The sequence below is a fragment of the Carcharhinus amblyrhynchos genome, chromosome 25 (genome assembly GCF_965287045.1).
Source record: "Carcharhinus amblyrhynchos chromosome 25, sCarAmb.v2.hapA, whole genome shotgun sequence".
Taxonomy (NCBI): Eukaryota; Metazoa; Chordata; class Chondrichthyes; order Carcharhiniformes; family Carcharhinidae; genus Carcharhinus; species Carcharhinus amblyrhynchos.
In genome coordinates, this window is record NC_137348.1 from 21,195,985 (window position 1) to 21,213,705 (window position 17,721).

The 17,721-nt window shown below is 40.3% G+C and overlaps 1 protein-coding gene across 1 annotated transcript in view; it reads right to left on the reverse strand.

The window, feature by feature from the left end:
* Positions 1-17,721, reverse strand: part of LOC145358112 (adhesion G protein-coupled receptor D2-like) — a 195,434-nt gene that overhangs the window by 158,005 nt on the left and 19,708 nt on the right. Inside the window, exons 2-3 of the mRNA XM_080211784.1 lie at positions 5,596-5,818; positions 2,864-3,115 (exon numbers count right to left, since the gene is read on the reverse strand). Of these exons, the coding sequence (XP_080067910.1) occupies positions 2,864-3,115; positions 5,596-5,818 (475 nt within the window). The remainder of the gene's footprint in view (positions 1-2,863; positions 3,116-5,595; positions 5,819-17,721) is intronic.

The following is a 17,721-nucleotide window of genomic DNA, read 5'->3' on the forward strand; positions in this document are numbered from 1 at the left end:
CAAGGTCTTCTGGTGCACACAGGGGGCCTTCCCACATTGGCCCTTCTCCTTCAGTAACATTGCTGAGGCCAGGCAGGAAGCAGCTAGTGGCATGGACCACACAGAAACAGTGATGCAACAGCTACATAATGGCGTGAAAAAAGATAACTTCAGTCTTGTATATTGTGTGACCTTCTATATTAACTATATTCACATGCGGAGGTGTCTATCTTTTCACATTTGATATCGCTTTTCATATTAATGTCACATCCTCTGAAAAATGGAGAGCATTGTAAAACAGACTAGCCAATCATCATTTAGAAGTCAAATAATTTAGCATTAATTATAATATTTTATGCCCAAAATATAAAGTAAAACAGTACTAAGCCAATCACCATTTAGGAATCTAAAATAATTTATTAATTGTAATATGTCCAAAATATATAGTAAAATGGTTCAAAAAAAGTTGGTTAAATTTATCCATTGAATTGCCCTTTGGAGTTTCTTAACATCTTTATTGAAGCTTTCCTTTGAAGGCCTCAGCACTCTCAAGAGTGTGGCCTTCGATTGGTTACTATTAAGTCAAAACTTTTAATCTCATCCGGGTATTGTGTATACATGGAATGTATTATTTTCCCAAATTTAACTTTGTTACAAAAATTGAAAACTCCTTTGAGACAAACCAAGTGTTGAATTTTCAAAGTGTTTACTTATGTAATGAATTTGCAAAATTATAATAATTGTGATTTTATATATATAATGAACTCATCACAGAATAACAAAAGCAGCACACGTGGACAGAAACAATTGTTACCATCAGAGAGGCAGAAGTAGGAAAGCTAATAGTGGTTTATGGCAATTTTGTCAATGGTGAAAAAGAAGAGATTTTTATAGGCATTGGATTTTTATATTCATCATAGTTTTTACATTCTGTATTAAAAAGAAGTTGCCATTAGGAACTCTGATTCAGTGTATGGGTGCAGGGATAAATGGAGACAGCAACAACGAGAAGTATGTCTTTCGGTAGCCCTGAATCCAAACTAGGATTGGGAATTCAATAGCAAAAAAAATCAAAGCAAGCTCAGCATGGAATGAAAAATCTTGAGAAGAGGAATCAAACTGAAATTTCAGCAGCAATCCAACTACAGAATCAGGCAACACAGTAAATTTTACAATCCCTATATAAAATGGCAAAAAATTCCAATGCCCAACCAGAGGCGATGGAGTAATGGACGCTGACTCAGGAGAAATTAGATTTATTTCTAAGACTCACTGCAACAAAATAAAGTTGGGAAAAGACCAGTGCATTGAATTACAGCCAGAATCTCAGCAGGTCACAGCAGCTGGTGCTAATTGGCTGCAGTTGCAAAACATTAGTATAAAAATTGAAGTGACAGAATAGTACCACAGAAGCACAGCAGCCAGGTCTTACAGTGTAGTCCACTGAGCAGGATAGTTCAATTGTAGCTGAGCTCCAGCCATTGAGGAGAGCTCAGTGAAACTATAAACAAAAGGAAAATGGGAACAGGGTATGAACAGTGGGCTGTACACCAGCAGAATACTGGAATCTTCCAGTACAGAAGGAGCCACTCAATCAATTGTGTCTGTGCTGGCTCTTTCATAGAGTTGTTGAGTTAATCCCATTCTAATCCCATCCCACTGCTCTTCTCCATAACTCTGCAAATGTTCCTGTTTAAAGTTTATATCTAATTCCCTTTTGAAAAGTTACTATTCAATCTGCTTCCATCAGTCATCTTTCATCTCTCGGATATAGCCAGCAATTACTGCCCATCCCTAATTGCACATTCAGGCAGAGAATTTCACATCATAGCTACTTGCTGTGTAAATAAATGTCTCTACATTTTCCACTAGTTCTTCTGACAATTATTTTAGAGTTGTGTCCTTTGGTTTCTGCCCTCCTGTCATTGGAAACAGTTTCTCTTTATGGACTCTGTCAAAGCCCCTCATAATTGTGAATACTGACCTGTTCTGCTCTAAAAATAATCTGAATTTCTTTTAACAGTCATATAACTGAAGTCCTTATTCCTTCTTTCATTCTGATAAATCTCTTCAAAATCATCTTCAAGACCTTAGGATTGTTCGTGAATTATGGTGTCAGGAATTAGGTACAATACTCTAGTTGAATCTAACCAATGATTCATATCAAAGAATCCCTATGGTGCAGAAGGAGGCCATTTTGCCCATTACGCCTGCACCAAACACAGTCCCACCCAGGCCCTATCCCCATAACCCCATCATTTATCCACTAATCCCCCTGATACTAAGGGGCAATTTAGTTTGGCCAACCAACCTAGCCTTCACATCTTTGGACTGTGGAAGGAAACTAGGGGAAACCCACACAGACATTGGGAGAACGTGCAAACTCCACACAGACAGTCACCCAAGGCCAGATATAAACCTGGGTCCTTGATGCTATGAGGCTAACCACTGTGCCTCCATGCTACCCTGTTAAGAATTATGATTAAAGATTTGGTTCAGACTTGTGTAGAGTCAGCCTGTGAGTCTGATGTGGACAAAAAGCCTCTCAATGTGGCAGTTTTCAAAATTCCGCTAAGTGGCGTGGACATTCTGAAAGAAACTGCTCCTCCAATCACAGACCATTCCTCTCCACATTTGCTGCTGATACGCTCATGAATCTGCAACTAACAATGAGCAATGGTCATTGGATAGTCATTGATATGCTATATTTGCGTTTTTTATTAAAATCAGTTAATACATTTCATAAATATGACAAAACATATAGTGGGATTTTGCAGCCTTGTTTGTCCCAAAACCATGAAGTCCTGCCTGAGGTCAACAGATCATCCCATGATTCCCATGGCAGGTGGGGCAGTAAAATTCCAGCTATGATCTTTTAACTTACTGTTTTTTCCCACAGTTGTGTCTTTCTTTCCTGATGCTTCATTCAGTTTTCCATTTATCCATAGTTGCTGATTAATGCCTTGGGTAGCTAACAGATCCAGCATTAAACTCTTGTCTTCAATATTGCTGACATCAGGCAGTCTACCAAAGCGCAGCTCACAATATTTGGATGCAAGCTCCCATTTTAATGATGTATTTATATATTCATAAATGTAGTATGGTGACTGAAAGATTGATGAATTACCGGAAGCTGCTAAAGTGGAAAGCAAATACAGTTAAAAGCAAAGCACATATTTTTAGTACATTATCTTTATATAATGATTAGCATGTGCTATTTACAGTGGAAGTCATCCACACAAATTCTCTCAGAGTCAAATGTTGCCTCTAATTTGTATTTTACCCCAGTTTCTTGGTGAATTTTTAAATAATCATGTGATGTTTTGTTTTCTATCTGTACTGTACTTCTCTTCATGCCTGTCAAGATTATGATACTATGAATATAAATTCAATTTTGTGGGACTAATTATCCCCAATTAACAAAATGGAAATTAACAAAAATCTTCAATCAATAATAATAAAGACTTTTACTACCCCTCAATTTATGGTAGATGATTTATCCAGCTAATTTACACATCTTTGGACACTCCCTACTTAATCCTTTTAATTTAATACATTAAATATTTAAGCAGTAAAATGCAGCCACAGCTTACTCGTTTATTCCCATTACTAAGTATGATGGAAATTTATGACATCCTCAAAGAAAGGTATTTGTCCAGTAAATAATAAATTTAGTAAATTTTAATTTGATCACTCCCACATTAAATACTGACATCGCCATGATTCAATAATGTTTTAACCTGAAGCTACACCCACAAATCTATCAGTTCCATTGATTTATGATTTCATCAAATACTGAAGATGGCAGGCAACCTCATTAGGGGAACAGAATAGCACAACAAAGAACATTAATGCATAAAGTATATACAAAACATAATTTTTAATTAATATCACTCTCACAGCTGTCCTTTGAGTAAAACAAACAGTTGAAGGAGAGCAAATGCATATATAACTTTGTGAATAGTTACTTCCATTTCATTTCTCCTTGCATCTGGTGTATGTGTAAGCTACAACAGAAATTTAAAAATAAAGCATTAAAGCTTTTTTTGCCCAGCCACATTGTAAAGTATCTTAATTTGTACCTATCCTATCAGTTAGCAGAAAATCTCCCTTCCAGTTTCCTTTTAATGATAAACAGTTAAATTACCCACAACAAATGTTGTCTATTTGTTTATTTTAAGCAAATTGCTGATGACATCATCAAGGGAGCTGAATGGGCCAAGTTCAACAATGTAAAGCATTCAAAACTGGACATGTAGTTACAATGGAAAAATCCCCCAAAGTTACTCCTCGTTAGAACCACTGTACGCTTGAGTATAAGTGACTCTCAGTTCACCATATTCTTAGCAGAATATACTTCTGAAATCAAAATATTAACCACTCACAGCAAAACATAAAGAAAAGCCCTATCATCCAATCCTTTCAAAATTATTTTGAAAAGAATCTACCCAGAACATAACCAACTCAAAGCCGCGGTTTGATGATAACCTTTACTTAAATTCACACTTATTACATATCGCTACTGCATCGAACCTTGAGAGATATAATTTCCTTACACTGCATAATAATTTTTACCTTGTGGATGGGCTTTGCTCAAATTACAGACCTGCAGAAATAAAAGTAGTTGGTAAGAAATCTTTTAAAGGACCACATTTTAAGCTGACCAAATATGCCAAATTCAATTTTATTACATGATTCATGATTTTGTTTTTTTTAAACAATACTTTCGGAAACAATATTCCATTTGCGAAAAGATCCAATGTTAAATCTCCTTATTGTGTACGATAGAAACAAACTTACCAGAAGTGCGCAGCTGAACCAAACTCCAACTCTTGTATTAACTCCACACATTTTTTTCTTCTCCGGCTGCAGGATTTTATAATTCGGGTTTTTAGGAGTCACATAAAAAGGAATTGTATACAAAAGGTAAAGTCAGTGAGTTTGACCGGTCACTGTCCTGATGTCTGCTCCGTATATTAGCGCTGTGAACGAACACATGGAGCCCTCGGACAGCAGCCTAAACTAACTGGGGGATATCTCTCACCAGTGGCTGAACCCTGATGCAGATTTCTATCCCCTGCAGGAAATCCTCTAGCAAATCGACTTCATGAGGAATTTACAAATACATCTATGCAATAAAGTTACCAATGCACATAACAATTCTTATGATAACAATATCTAACTGAGAATATTAAAACTATAAACCGATCCAACCTCATTAATTTACATGAAATTGAGAATTTAAAACTATAAACCGATCAAATATATTGATTTATATAAAATTGAGAATTTAAAACTATAAACCGATCCAACTACTTAATGTAATATTGAGAAGTTTAGAACTATAAACCGATCCAACCACATTTACATAAAATCGAGCATGTTAAAACTTATAAACCGTTCCAATTACATTAATTTATATAAAATTGGGCATGTTAAAACTATAAACCGATCTAATTACATCAATAGAAACGAAAGCAGCCTGGGAGACACGGTTTGTGGACTGGGGTGTGAGGTGAAGCTATAAACACAGTGCAATGGTTGGGTTTGCGGGGAATCTCTGGCTGGTTCGCCCTGAGTGGATCCAGCTCATCTCTCTCCGGCTGGAATACTTACCTGAGAGTGACAGCAAACAGCAGGATTTCTTCAACAAAAGGGATGGGGACTGGAAACTCCGCAATGACTTGCCAATGATCGGATAACGGGGTCGAAATTTAAAACTGGTCGAGAGGAAAATTAATTGGCGAAACGTCTGAAAAAAAATCTCCAAATTCTTACTCCAGATATAATCCTCTTCTTTAACACCGGGCTCCTCTTTTCCTTTTTGTTTTGAAAACAACTTAAATGTAAAATTGATGAAAGTTCTGATTCTGATTTCAGAGCCCGCCCGTCCCCCGGACCTTATGAAGAGAAAAGCTCTTCAACCTTTTCTTATGGTAATGAGGCCATTTTTGAAAGTATCATTCAGGGCTTTCTCCCTCAGCCTGAAATCACCAACCTCTCCAAATTGACCTTTCTCCCTTTTCCCTTGCATCCTCCAATCTCATTTCCAAACGGCACAGCTGGCAGGGCTGTGTGAACTTCCTCAGGGAAGTTGAACATTTAGAGGGGAGAAGATGTTCTTCATGGCGGGATGAGTGTGTGAGCTCTCTGCCGCGCGCCACCCCTTCTCCTCGGTGACTAAAGCGCCCTTGCAACACATTGTTGTTTTGCCAAGTTGAAACTGCGACAAAAATAGACAGTCCAGGGTTCCAGAAAGGCTTAGCTGGGCCGAAATGTTTCCCTTTTATTGCGAAATGGAATTTTTTAGAAAAGGCCCCGCCGTGTCTCAGAAACGAAAGCAGACAAACTCAGAAGTGAGAATGACGACTGGAAGCAACAAGGGGCCTGGAATAAAAGGATTTTATTTGGCCATAAAAACACAAGAGCCTGATTAAGAAAATCTGCATTATATTAGTGATCAATCCTGCATTCCACCCCCTCACCTCCGCCCCCCATTTCCTCCAATGATTTCTGCTCTTCCAAAAGTTGGATGTGCCCCTTAAGGAAAAAGGGAAAATGTCCATTTTGAAAGGCTGAACGAAAAAAAATTGTTGAAGCACGCACTAAAATAATCAGGACACAGGTAGGTGACTTAAGCAAAAGCTTGGGTTACTTAAGAATAGAGCCTTTATATTGCAAGTTTAGTGTCAATGGGAGAGTGTACTGGATAGAAATGCTGTCAAGAATTAATAGTAATCATTATGAGGTGAGATTTGAGACAGTAGGACTGATTCCACTGGCGAAGAGAAGGTCAAGAGATTTAATAAAGGCCTTTAAAATTATGAAGGGATTTGATAGGATGAATGGGTGGTGTGTTACAGACCACTCAGTGAGTCTGGGTTGCTGTTGTGTGCTGAATCTATGGGTGGTGAGGGTGGAGGCTCCAACTTTCTTCCCATCCCACAGCAGACTAAGAATGCTTCCTGCTCTTACTGCCTGCCATTGATAGGGAAAGTCTATTTCTTTTTGTTGGGGTGTCAGTGGCAAACTTAAGACTGTCAGCATGAGATTGAGCAGAGAGGTTGAGAAAAAGAATTCCTTAGCTCCTGGAATGCTTCCTTACAAAGATTCAAAAAACAAAGCACGGTTACAGCACAGAAAGCGGCCATTCGGCCTATTGTGTCTGCTTGACTAGTTGAGTCAGAACACCAAATGAAGAATAGTTAAACAATTAAGATAGAAGACAGAGCGAGAGAGAGCAGCAAACTGGGATTGGGTTAGTATTGTTCTAGTAAAAAGCCAACAAGAAATAGTACATCAAATAGTTTTCTCCTGTATAAATTTCTGTAATACAATGCCAAGTGATTTCACTAATCTGCAATATAAATTCAGGTCAGATTTTAAATTTTGAGAATACTCTTCGGAGAGGGTAATCTCATACTATTGTAGTTTGATAAAGCATGGAATGTAAATCCATTGCATTGCCAAGTTTATGCCTCAATACAACAAAGAAGGTCAACTTCCCTGGTAAGCTTGCATTTCCTTTGAACAGAACTTTAATTGACATATATGTGACAATATACCACAAGGTGAAAAATGAAGGCTCGTAGCTTTGGGGTACACAGTATTAAAATAAGCTCACCATCATTACGAAATCCCCATTTAATCTATAGAAAACAATATGCTGATAAGTAATGAAGCTCGGGCTAAAAACCAGTAATCCAGGTAAATATAATTTGTAAAATTATACAGAAGAATAAATGGGCAGATAAACATAAATATAGGGACTCATTAACATTACACAATATTTTCTAAAACAAGAACAGCTCAGTAATTAGGCAGTTCTCCCCAAGTAACTTGTTTGAGCACGGAACCATGATGCAAAATCTTACTTAAGAAATAAAGTTCATAAAATATCCTTGCTTACGTATCTGAGGAGACAAACCTCTTTAAAATTTAGGAACAACCTGCAATGTGCCACAGACAAGGACAGTTATGCCTCAGTTCAGGCAACACTGAATGAGCAGTCACCAGATCATGATTCATGCTGTCTTCTGACGAGTTACAGACTGTAAAAGTTAAACAGTTGGCATAGATTGCACTGGCCAGCATTGTCATCATTATGAGTTTCACAGCAGGTGTTCAAAGAAATCATAGGATTGTTACTTCAACTCAAAGCAGTTTCAAAGAGGCCATTTAGTCCATCAAGTTTGCACCAACGACAATCCCATCCAGGCCCTATTCCTGTAATCCCACATATTTACCCTACTAATCCCCTGACACTGGAGTCAATTTAGCATAGCCAATCAACCTAACCTGCGTACCTTTGGACTGTGGGAGGAAAGCGGAGCATTTGGAGGAAACCCACATAGACACAGAGAAAATGTGCAAACTCCACATCGACAGTGACCTGAGGCCGGAATTGAATCTGGGACCCTGGCACTGTGAAGCAGCAGTGCTAACCACTATGCCACCGTGCCATCCCAATGGTTGGCATTTTCTAAGAAGAAAATGCAGGGCCTGCATTAACAGATCGAAATAACATTTGTTCACTAAGAACTGCATACTCCCTCTAAGAGCATCTAACCTAGACCACAGGATTCCTCAGGTAGAATTATATTTAAATATTCGATTCCTCACCAGTATTTAATCAGTTTCAAAATTCAAAGGTCATGATATTTTGACAATTTGGGACAGACTCCTGAAGAGAGAAATTATAGTGAACTCCAATATTTACAGAGTATTTCACTCACTGGCTCATCAGCTGCCTGCTGGAATAGAGGTTCACTAAGGGCACTTGACACAGGACTCCAGTTATGCTTTTTCAACAGCTGAACTAAGACAAATAAAGGTTGCAATTAAATAAAATTGTCAATTATGGTAGGGTTTAAAGGCATCATCACTCTGATAGATGTTCTGATGTCATGTTTATACTTGTGAAATAGTGCCGTTATCTAAAAGGGCAAGCTTACCCTGCAATATGCTCAAAATCCTAGACAACTAGATGTATCTTCACAGTTAGGTATGAATATTAAAAGCCTAGGTAGGATTGGTAGGTGTACCACTGGGAAGTTCAAATCAATTATTTTTCTCTCTCTCAGGAGCACCAAACTAATCAATTGTTTTCAAATTGACTCCTTTTTAATCTCCCAGACTAGAGTTGGTAGGACTTCCAGGAATTGGAGTATCCCGCCACTTACATTTACAGAATCACAGAATTGTTACAGAGCAAAAGGAGGCAATTCAGCCCATTATATCCGCACTGGCTCTCCAAACAAGCATTGTGACTTAATGCCATTCTGCTGCTTTTTCCCCATACCCCTGCACATTGTTTCCAATCAAATAATCATCTAATGCCCTCTTGAATGTCTCCATTGAACCTGCCTCCACCACTCTGTCAGGCAGAGCATTCCGGACCCGAACCACTCATTGCGTGGTAAAGGTTTTTCTCACTTCACAATTGCTTCTTTTGCAAATCACTGTAAATCTATGTCCTTCTGTTCTTAATCATTTTATGAGCAGGAACAATTTCTCCGTATCTACTCTGTCCAACGCCCTCGTGATTTTGAACACTTCTATCAAATCTCTTCTAAGCCGCCTTCTCTCCAATGAGAACCGTCCCAACTTCTTCAATCTACCCTCATTACTCCCAGAAGGACTGACTGTCAGTCAGATACAACGTGAACCAATTCTGCATCACTGGAAAAAGTTTAATTATTTCTCTCTCCATCCTGTAATTTAGAACATTGTATCAAGTAGCTTGTTAAAGCCAATTGACCAGCTGTGAATCATTTTAAATTTTGATGTACAGTGACTTGATTTAAAAGGAACAGCCAATAAAATAAAAATAGACAAAATATATTTTTGTTCCTAAGGTATAGTGTGGAAAGCTGCATTGATACGTATTGTTCATGGTATTATTGTTCCACGGTGTACAGTAAACATTTAAAATTGCTCTAATTTAGATCCTCGGATCCTCAATGGCGTGTCATTTTATTCAAAATATATTCAAGTATAGAATGATTTGGTGAAGGCAGAGGCTTAGTTGTCCACTGTTCTCATATTTCCATCCATGTAGTGTATCATATTTTGGTCCTTAGTCGGGGAGTATAAATGTGTACTTCCTCCTTCTCAAAGTGTTATCCTTGGTTCCAGTGGTGGCACTCTCACATGAAGCTTGTGAGTTCCAGTTTCACACCAGATAGTTTGAACCCTTAACCCAGGCTGACACTTCCATACTGTACTTAGGAAGGATATCTAAGGAAGGGTGTGCTGGCCTTGGAAAGAGTCCAGAGGAAATTCACAAGAATGTTCCCTGAAATGAAGAGCTTGTCACATGAGGAATGATTGAGGACTCTGGGACTGTACTCGTTGGAGTTTAGAAGGAGGAGGGACGATCTTATTGAAACTTACAGGATACTGCAAGGCCTGGATAGAGTGGACATGGAGAGGATATTTCCACTAGTCGGAAAAACTAGAATCGGAGGGCATAACCTCAGGCTAAAGAGATGATCTTTTAAAACAGAGATGAGGAGGAATTTCTTCAGCCAGACAGTAGTGAATCTGTGGAACTCTTTGCCACAGAACGCTGTGGAGGCCAGGTCATTGAGTGTCTTTAAGACAGAGATAGATAGGTTCTTGATTAATGAGGGGAAGATGAGTTCTGGGGAAAAGGCAGAAGAATGGGAATGAGAAAAATATCAGTCATGATTGAATGGTGGAGCAGACTCGATGGGCCAAGTGGCCTAATTCTGCTCCTATGTCTAATGGCCTTATGGCAATGTCTTGCTTCAGAAGCACTGTCTATCAGATGAGACATTTAACTGAGGACCCATTTGCCGTCTCAGGCGCATGTGAAATATCCCAAGGCTCTGTTTTGAGGAACGGAGGAGATCTCCTGATATTCCAGCCAATATTTATCTAACATCATTAAACCAATTATCTGCTTAGTATCACATTGCTGTTGTGAGAGCTTTCACTGCAGCATGACCATACCTCAAAGTATTTAATTGGCTGTAAAGTGCATTGACACATCCTGAGGTTGTGAAAGGTGCTATATAAAAGCCAGTCTTTCTTTCAATGTACTTTGTCCTATGATACTAATTCAAAAAAGAGCAAGAGAGCAACCCCAGTGTTCCAGCCAATATTTATCCTCAATTAAGATTGGAAAAAGAGATATCTGGTTATCTGTCTGGTTAGATATCTGGGTGGCACGTTGATATTGGGTGGCAGGGTGGATGGCAGGTCCCTGGCACTCCTACCTTACAGTGCCAATGACCTGGGTTCAATTCCATCCCTGAATGACTGTTAATGTGAAGTTTGCACATTCTTCCCTTGTCTGCTTGGGTGCTCCAGCTTCCTCGAACATTCAAAGATGTGTAGGTTCAGTGGATTGGCCATGCTAAATTGCCCCTTAATGTCCTAAAATGTGTATGTTAGGAAGATTAGTGGGGTAAATATGTGGGATTGTGGGGATAGGGCATGGGTAAGATGCTCTGACAGAGGGTCAGTGAAGACTCGATGGGTCGAATGATCTCTTTCTGTACTGTAGGTATTCTTTGATTTTATGATCATCTTACTGTTGTTTATAGGAGTTTACAGTGTGCAATCTGGCCTACGTTACAACGTAGTGATTACACGTCTAAATTATTTCATTAGCTGTAAAGCATTGAGTGTTATATCTTAGAAAGCCAAGTGATGAAGGGGAAGCATTGGTATGGTGGCATTGTTGCTGGATTAGTAAGCTACAGACTGGGTCTGGGGACCTGGGTTTGAATTCCACCATGGCAGATGGTGAAATTAGAATTCAATAAAAATCGGAAATTAAAAATCTAATGATATCCGTGGAACCATTTTTGATTGTCATTAAAAAACCCATCTGGTTCACTAATGGAAAAGAAATTTGTCATCCTTTCCTGGTTCAGCCTACATGTGATTCTAAATCCACAGCAATGTGGTTGACTCTTAAATGCCCTCAGGCATGGATGATAAATGCTGGCCCAGCCAGTAACACAATAAAATGTCTGACAACACCAGGTTAAAGTCCAACAGGTTTATTTGGTAGCAAACACCACTAGCTTTCTGGGCTTTGCCCCTTCGTCAGGTGAGTGTGGAGTGGAGTCTGCACCTTTAAGACTTGAATAGCTGTAAAGACTCGCATTCTAATCAGAATTCTGTAAACTGAGTGGGTGTCTTTATATGCTCTGTTTGTGATCAGAACTCCCCACTCACCTGATGAAGGGGCAAAGCCCTGAAAGCAAGTGGCGTTTGCTACCAAATAAACCTGTTGGACTTTAACCTGGTGTTGTGAGACTTCTTACTGTGTTTACCCCAGTCCAATGTCGGCATCTCCACATCATGACAAGCCAGTGACACCACAGACCATGAAGAAATAAATTTTAAAAAAACTGGACTCAGTTATGTGCACTTCTCAAATTTTATAAGTTTTTATTTACAAGGATATGGGGACAATTCTCACAAAAAAATTCGAAGTGTCGAATTTGCATGCAAAACTGGAATAAATCCCATTGTTTTTTCACCAGGAGTTTCAAAGTGAATCTCTCACACTCTGTGCACTGCAGAGTGCACTAGCGTGATTCACACAAAAAAATCAGTGGGTGGGGCCTATTCCCACTGGAGAAGCTGGTAGCATAGCACTCAGCAGGTCACTGCGATCGAGACTGGCCATCACTCTGGCCGAGTCACAGCAGGTCATGGCTGAGGGACTGAGCAGGCTTCTCAAGATTCTGCGCCTCATGGTTGAGAGGCTTGAGAGCTTGCAGGAGACCCAGTGGGACAGCGTTGAACCAGCTACTGCAGCAGCCCTTGAGAACATGGCCCAGTCGCAGAGGGTCATGGCTGGGAGGTTGCAGAGCATGGCCCAGTCATCGGCCATGGGTGGCATGGGTGAAAGGCTGCACTAGTTAGAAAGATATTTAAGCACTTTGACATTTTCTGTTCACAAATTTTTATGTTAGAACATCATATTTAAACATCTTTATTGCAATTAAATGTTTTTTCACCACCCACAAGTGACTAATTTGTCTCAGATTTGTCTTGAACAGGAACCCTGTTCCATTGATGATCGCCGGAGGGATACTTCATGTTCATGTCAGTTGGAGAGGCCCCTCAATGCTGTCTCACTGAGAAAAAGACATTGGTTCCCTAGACCCCGCGAGCGATTCCCTCCCATCCTCCATCCACCCCAGGGCCCTGTATAGGGGGTTTCAGATCCCTTACCCACAACACAGACATAGGCATAGATGCCAGTGAACATGTGGAGCTCAGGTAGGTGTCAGACTAGTTTGCACCAGGGCATCATCATAATGGTGCTTAGCGAGTTGTCATCACCCTTCTGCCTGCCAAAAAACTTGCTAACACAGAGTACCCAGGATTTGGTAGTGAAGGCACAAACATTCAAATGCATTTAAATTGTGTTTGCACTGTTTTGAGCATGATAATTTTCAGGCCTTGACAAAGGGGTACTGGTGCGGAGCCAGGCATGGATTGTGCTACTCACTTCATATCTGACTTTACCAATTTTTTGCATCTGAAAACGGTTTGTACCCTCACTACTAAATCCCTTGCTTGTTGACCAGATTGTATGCAAACTCAGCATCCTACTTGATCCCTAGGTTTTGAGCCTATACATGTTTCAGCACAAAATGCACCTACTTTACTTCCACAAGACTGTCCGCCTCTAAATGTGCCTCAGCCCATCTGCGACTGAAATCTCATCCTTACATTTCTCATTTCCAGGCTCAGCCAGCTATTCAAACACCGTCCTGACTTCCAAATTGCCACCTTTTAGATTTCAGCTCATTCAAAACTCCGCTGCCCGTGTCCTATCCCACACTGTGTTCCACTCACTTTGCATCGCTGCCTTTGCTAACGTAATTACATCAGCTCCAGTTCTCTAACATCTCCAATTTAGAATTCTGATTTTTGGGTTTCATGACCTTCATGACCTTGCTGCTTCCTATTTCTGCAACATCCAGCTGCCTCACTACCCGTCCCAAACATTACCTGTCTGTTTTGTCTGACACTGATTTCTTGCAGATGTCCATTCCCTTCACACCATCATAACAGCCATGTTTTCAGCCACCTAGGCCCCATGCTCCTACCTAAACCCTTCTGCTAATGCACTTGCTGTCCCCCACAGAGCCCACCTCTTTCGCCAAGCTTTTGACCATCCCGCCTGTTACTTTTTCTGTTTGGCCTTGTGTCCATTTTATACATGTGGAGGTATGAATTAGGAGCAGGACTAGGTCATTCTGACCGTATCTCTGTGAAATACTTTGGCATGTTTTTCCATGTTGGAAAAGTGATGTCAATGCAAATTGTTTTGATTTGATTGGCACAGTACATTCAAGTAATGATTCCTTTAAGAAAACAAGTTCCAGAATATCAAAATTTTGTTACTTTAGAGCTTAGAGAAGAAAGGTTTTTTCTTTAAATTGATGATTTTAAGCTGTCTTTCTTAAGAAAAAAATGTCAGCAATCTGTCATTTCATGATATGCAATGTGCTGCAACCAGCACAACTATTTTTATGGAACAGATTAGATGAAGGATTGAAGCCTGAGGTTAATTCTGTTAAAATACAATTCTGGTACATTAGAACATGTTTATACATGTCACATACGATTGGTAGGGTAAATCATTTCAGGGACATACAGGAGGGAGAGAAATTTAAGCCTTTTGTACTTCATTCCTTTATAATGATGAAAATATACAGCTCAAATACAAGCTAATTACAAAAACAAATGCTTCTGCATCACTTACCACATTCCAGAGTAAAATATGTGAGCAAGAATTTTAGCTGCCATTTAGTGCAGGAAAATAGTATGTTATGCCGTCCCTTAACATGAAGTTTGGCTTGACATGCCTAAATACTCTCTAGCGTTCTCCATGACAACCTATTAAATGCACATTTTATATAGTCAGTCCTGTGAGACAGAAGCAAAAAGAAACATTTTCAGCCTAAGGTGAAAGAATATGTTTCCATTAGTGAGAAGTAGCCATAAATCATAAAATGTTATTAGAAGGGTGCTAGTGTATTCCAAATTTACAGGATAGTGAACAATGGTGTGTATCCATGGTAAATTTTGATATTGTCTTCTAGGGGAACCGCTTTTCCCCGTTAATGTTTGACAGCTCCATTTAACCAGTGCTAAATTATTTGAGGTTGCACTCCACTCCCACAGCTGTGTGCCTAATTTAGTTAGTTGAGGGAACCCTGGGTAAATGCCTATTGTTTCAATACATTCCAGTCCCTCGGTTTGGTTGACTAATATCTCACTGCCTTTCTGTAAATTTCAATAATTCTTTCACTGAATGAAAGGTTCCATTCAGAGCTACGTCAACCTCTCTATTCACCTCACAAGAAATCATGTCCCCAGCCTCCCACTGAAACATGCATGGAACTAAAAGACACAATAAATAGTGATTTTTGGGATGGCTTCAATCAATTTATTCCCATCTCCTGTCTCTCCTGATTGAATTGCCTGGTTAACAGTGTCGCAACTGATTACTTTTCATAGGATGGTGACGACCCAAGAAAGCAGAAAACAACTGAATAGATTATTACAGGAGATGAGAATTATTAATCTTTGTGATGGTTTTTCTACACCTGTTGTCCTATGATTCCTCCTTCCTGATGGCATCATTGGAAATGTCCCAGAAACAAATTGATTTAATCAGTACCAAAATTCTACTTTGGAAAGTAACATTTGTGTACCTCAGTTACCCCTAACAGCAGTGAGTATTTAAAAACAATTTCTAAAAGGGTGCATTTAAACTGCATGGAAACCAGTTTGATTTTGTGGTGCCTTTTGGAATGTTAATGTTCCTCACCAGTTAAAATTCTGAAAGTAGTCCAAGGTTCCCTGGATCATCTTCACAAGAATGTTTTTGCATTATCCATTGCACTATGAACCTTTGTCAAATGAAGCATCCAAAGTACAATAAAAGAGTGTCAAAATTTAAGTCGGCAGTGACCAATTTCTCTGAGGGTGCTACACCAATTTTTTTAATATCTAAATTTAATATTTTGACAAAATGCCAACCCTTTTCTCACCTTACAGATGCTGGAAGCTCTGCTGAGATTTTCCAGCATTTTCTCTTTTGGTTTCAGATTCCAGCATCTGCAGAAATTTGCTTTAATCTAATATTTTTATGTTCACTAAAATTCACAATATTGGCAATCAAACAGTTACTTCCAGTGTTTTTTACAGCTAATTGACAGTAAGTAATTAATAGTACAATTTCAGCAAACTCTGAGTACGTAGTTTTTCCTGTGCACCTGAAAAACCCTCTGCACTGCTGTTCTAAAGCCATTGAATCTTTAAAGTTAAAATGAGAAGACAGTGAATTGTGTCAGAACTCACCGGGGGGGTGGGGGTGGGGGTGGGGGTGATTCTCCCAAAAGTGTTGAATTGGTGGGAAAACTGGTCTAGATCATGACTATTTTTTTCAGTGGGAGTTCAGATCCGAATCTCCTGCATTCTGTGCAATGCAGAGGTCACAATTGTGAATATCATTAAAAACCTGGGAGGGGGCGGGGCCTATTCACGCCAGAGACTGACAGTTTCAGAATTCTGCGCATGTGCAGTGCTCCCGATCTATCAGTCTTCTGTTTGCTGGCCAGATCGATCGCTGGCCAGCCCGGGACCCCCTCAGTGCTGTCCCCTCCAATGCCCCCCCACGGCCCGATCGCGACCCATATGACAATTCCCGGGCCAGCCGTGACACCCTTCGTCTCGGAGCTCCCCGATGTCCAGTCCCCTGCACCCAGCAGTGGTGATTCCCCCCCCCCAACCCCCATACCCAGCAGACTCCCCATCCCCCACTGACCCCCACCCGATGGGAGGCAGACCCCCTCCCCCGGGAGACAAGCTCCCTCCGGCAGACCATCACCACCCTGATTGCTGACCTCCCTCCAGCCCAAACCGATCCCCATGCAGAGTGGCAGTGGGACTCCCCACCCCCACCGATCGCCCCCTAGATCCCGGCCACAATAGGCTCTGCCCACGTTGCACTGCTTGATGCCCAGTGGACAGTGTCGGGGGGCACAGGCTGGCACTGCCACGATGCCCATGCCCAGGGGGGCACCACCCCCCATCACCCGACCCCTGGGGGCCCCAATTGCCCCTCCCCCTTTACTGCGGTGGCATCTCTCGCTAGTTCCCAGAAAATGGGGAGCTACTCTAAACGCTACCGAAATGAAGTACTCCTGGTGGGGTGGAAGATGCTGTTGGGCCCGGCAAGTTCCATCTGGGCCTGATAATCACGTAAAATAGATTTAAAATACATTTAAAAAAGATTTAAATTATTTACCTCTCTTCCCACCGGATTCCAGCGCGGTCCCTACTGTGACTGTTCTTTGGCCCTGGGAGATGCACGTACATCAGGAACACATGCGCAAATTCTACAGATCCCACAAAATGGCCAGCGCGCGATTCTCCCGACCGGACCTGCCAGAAAAATTGCAGGTCACATTGGGAGAATTGTCCCCACATGTTTGTCTTACAAGTTGCTGAACAAAAGCGTTACATTTGTTAAAACAAATGTGATCAAGAATTTAACACATTTGGATTATTTACTTGTGAGATACAAAACAGATGATAAATAGTTATAAATTTATAGTTATGATTCCTGTACAGTAGAAAATAAAATATGTTTCTTAGTCAGCACCTTTGTCATACTTAATGCAGATACTAATCCATTTGAAAGACTCTTTGTTCTTTCAGTTAAAAGGAGCA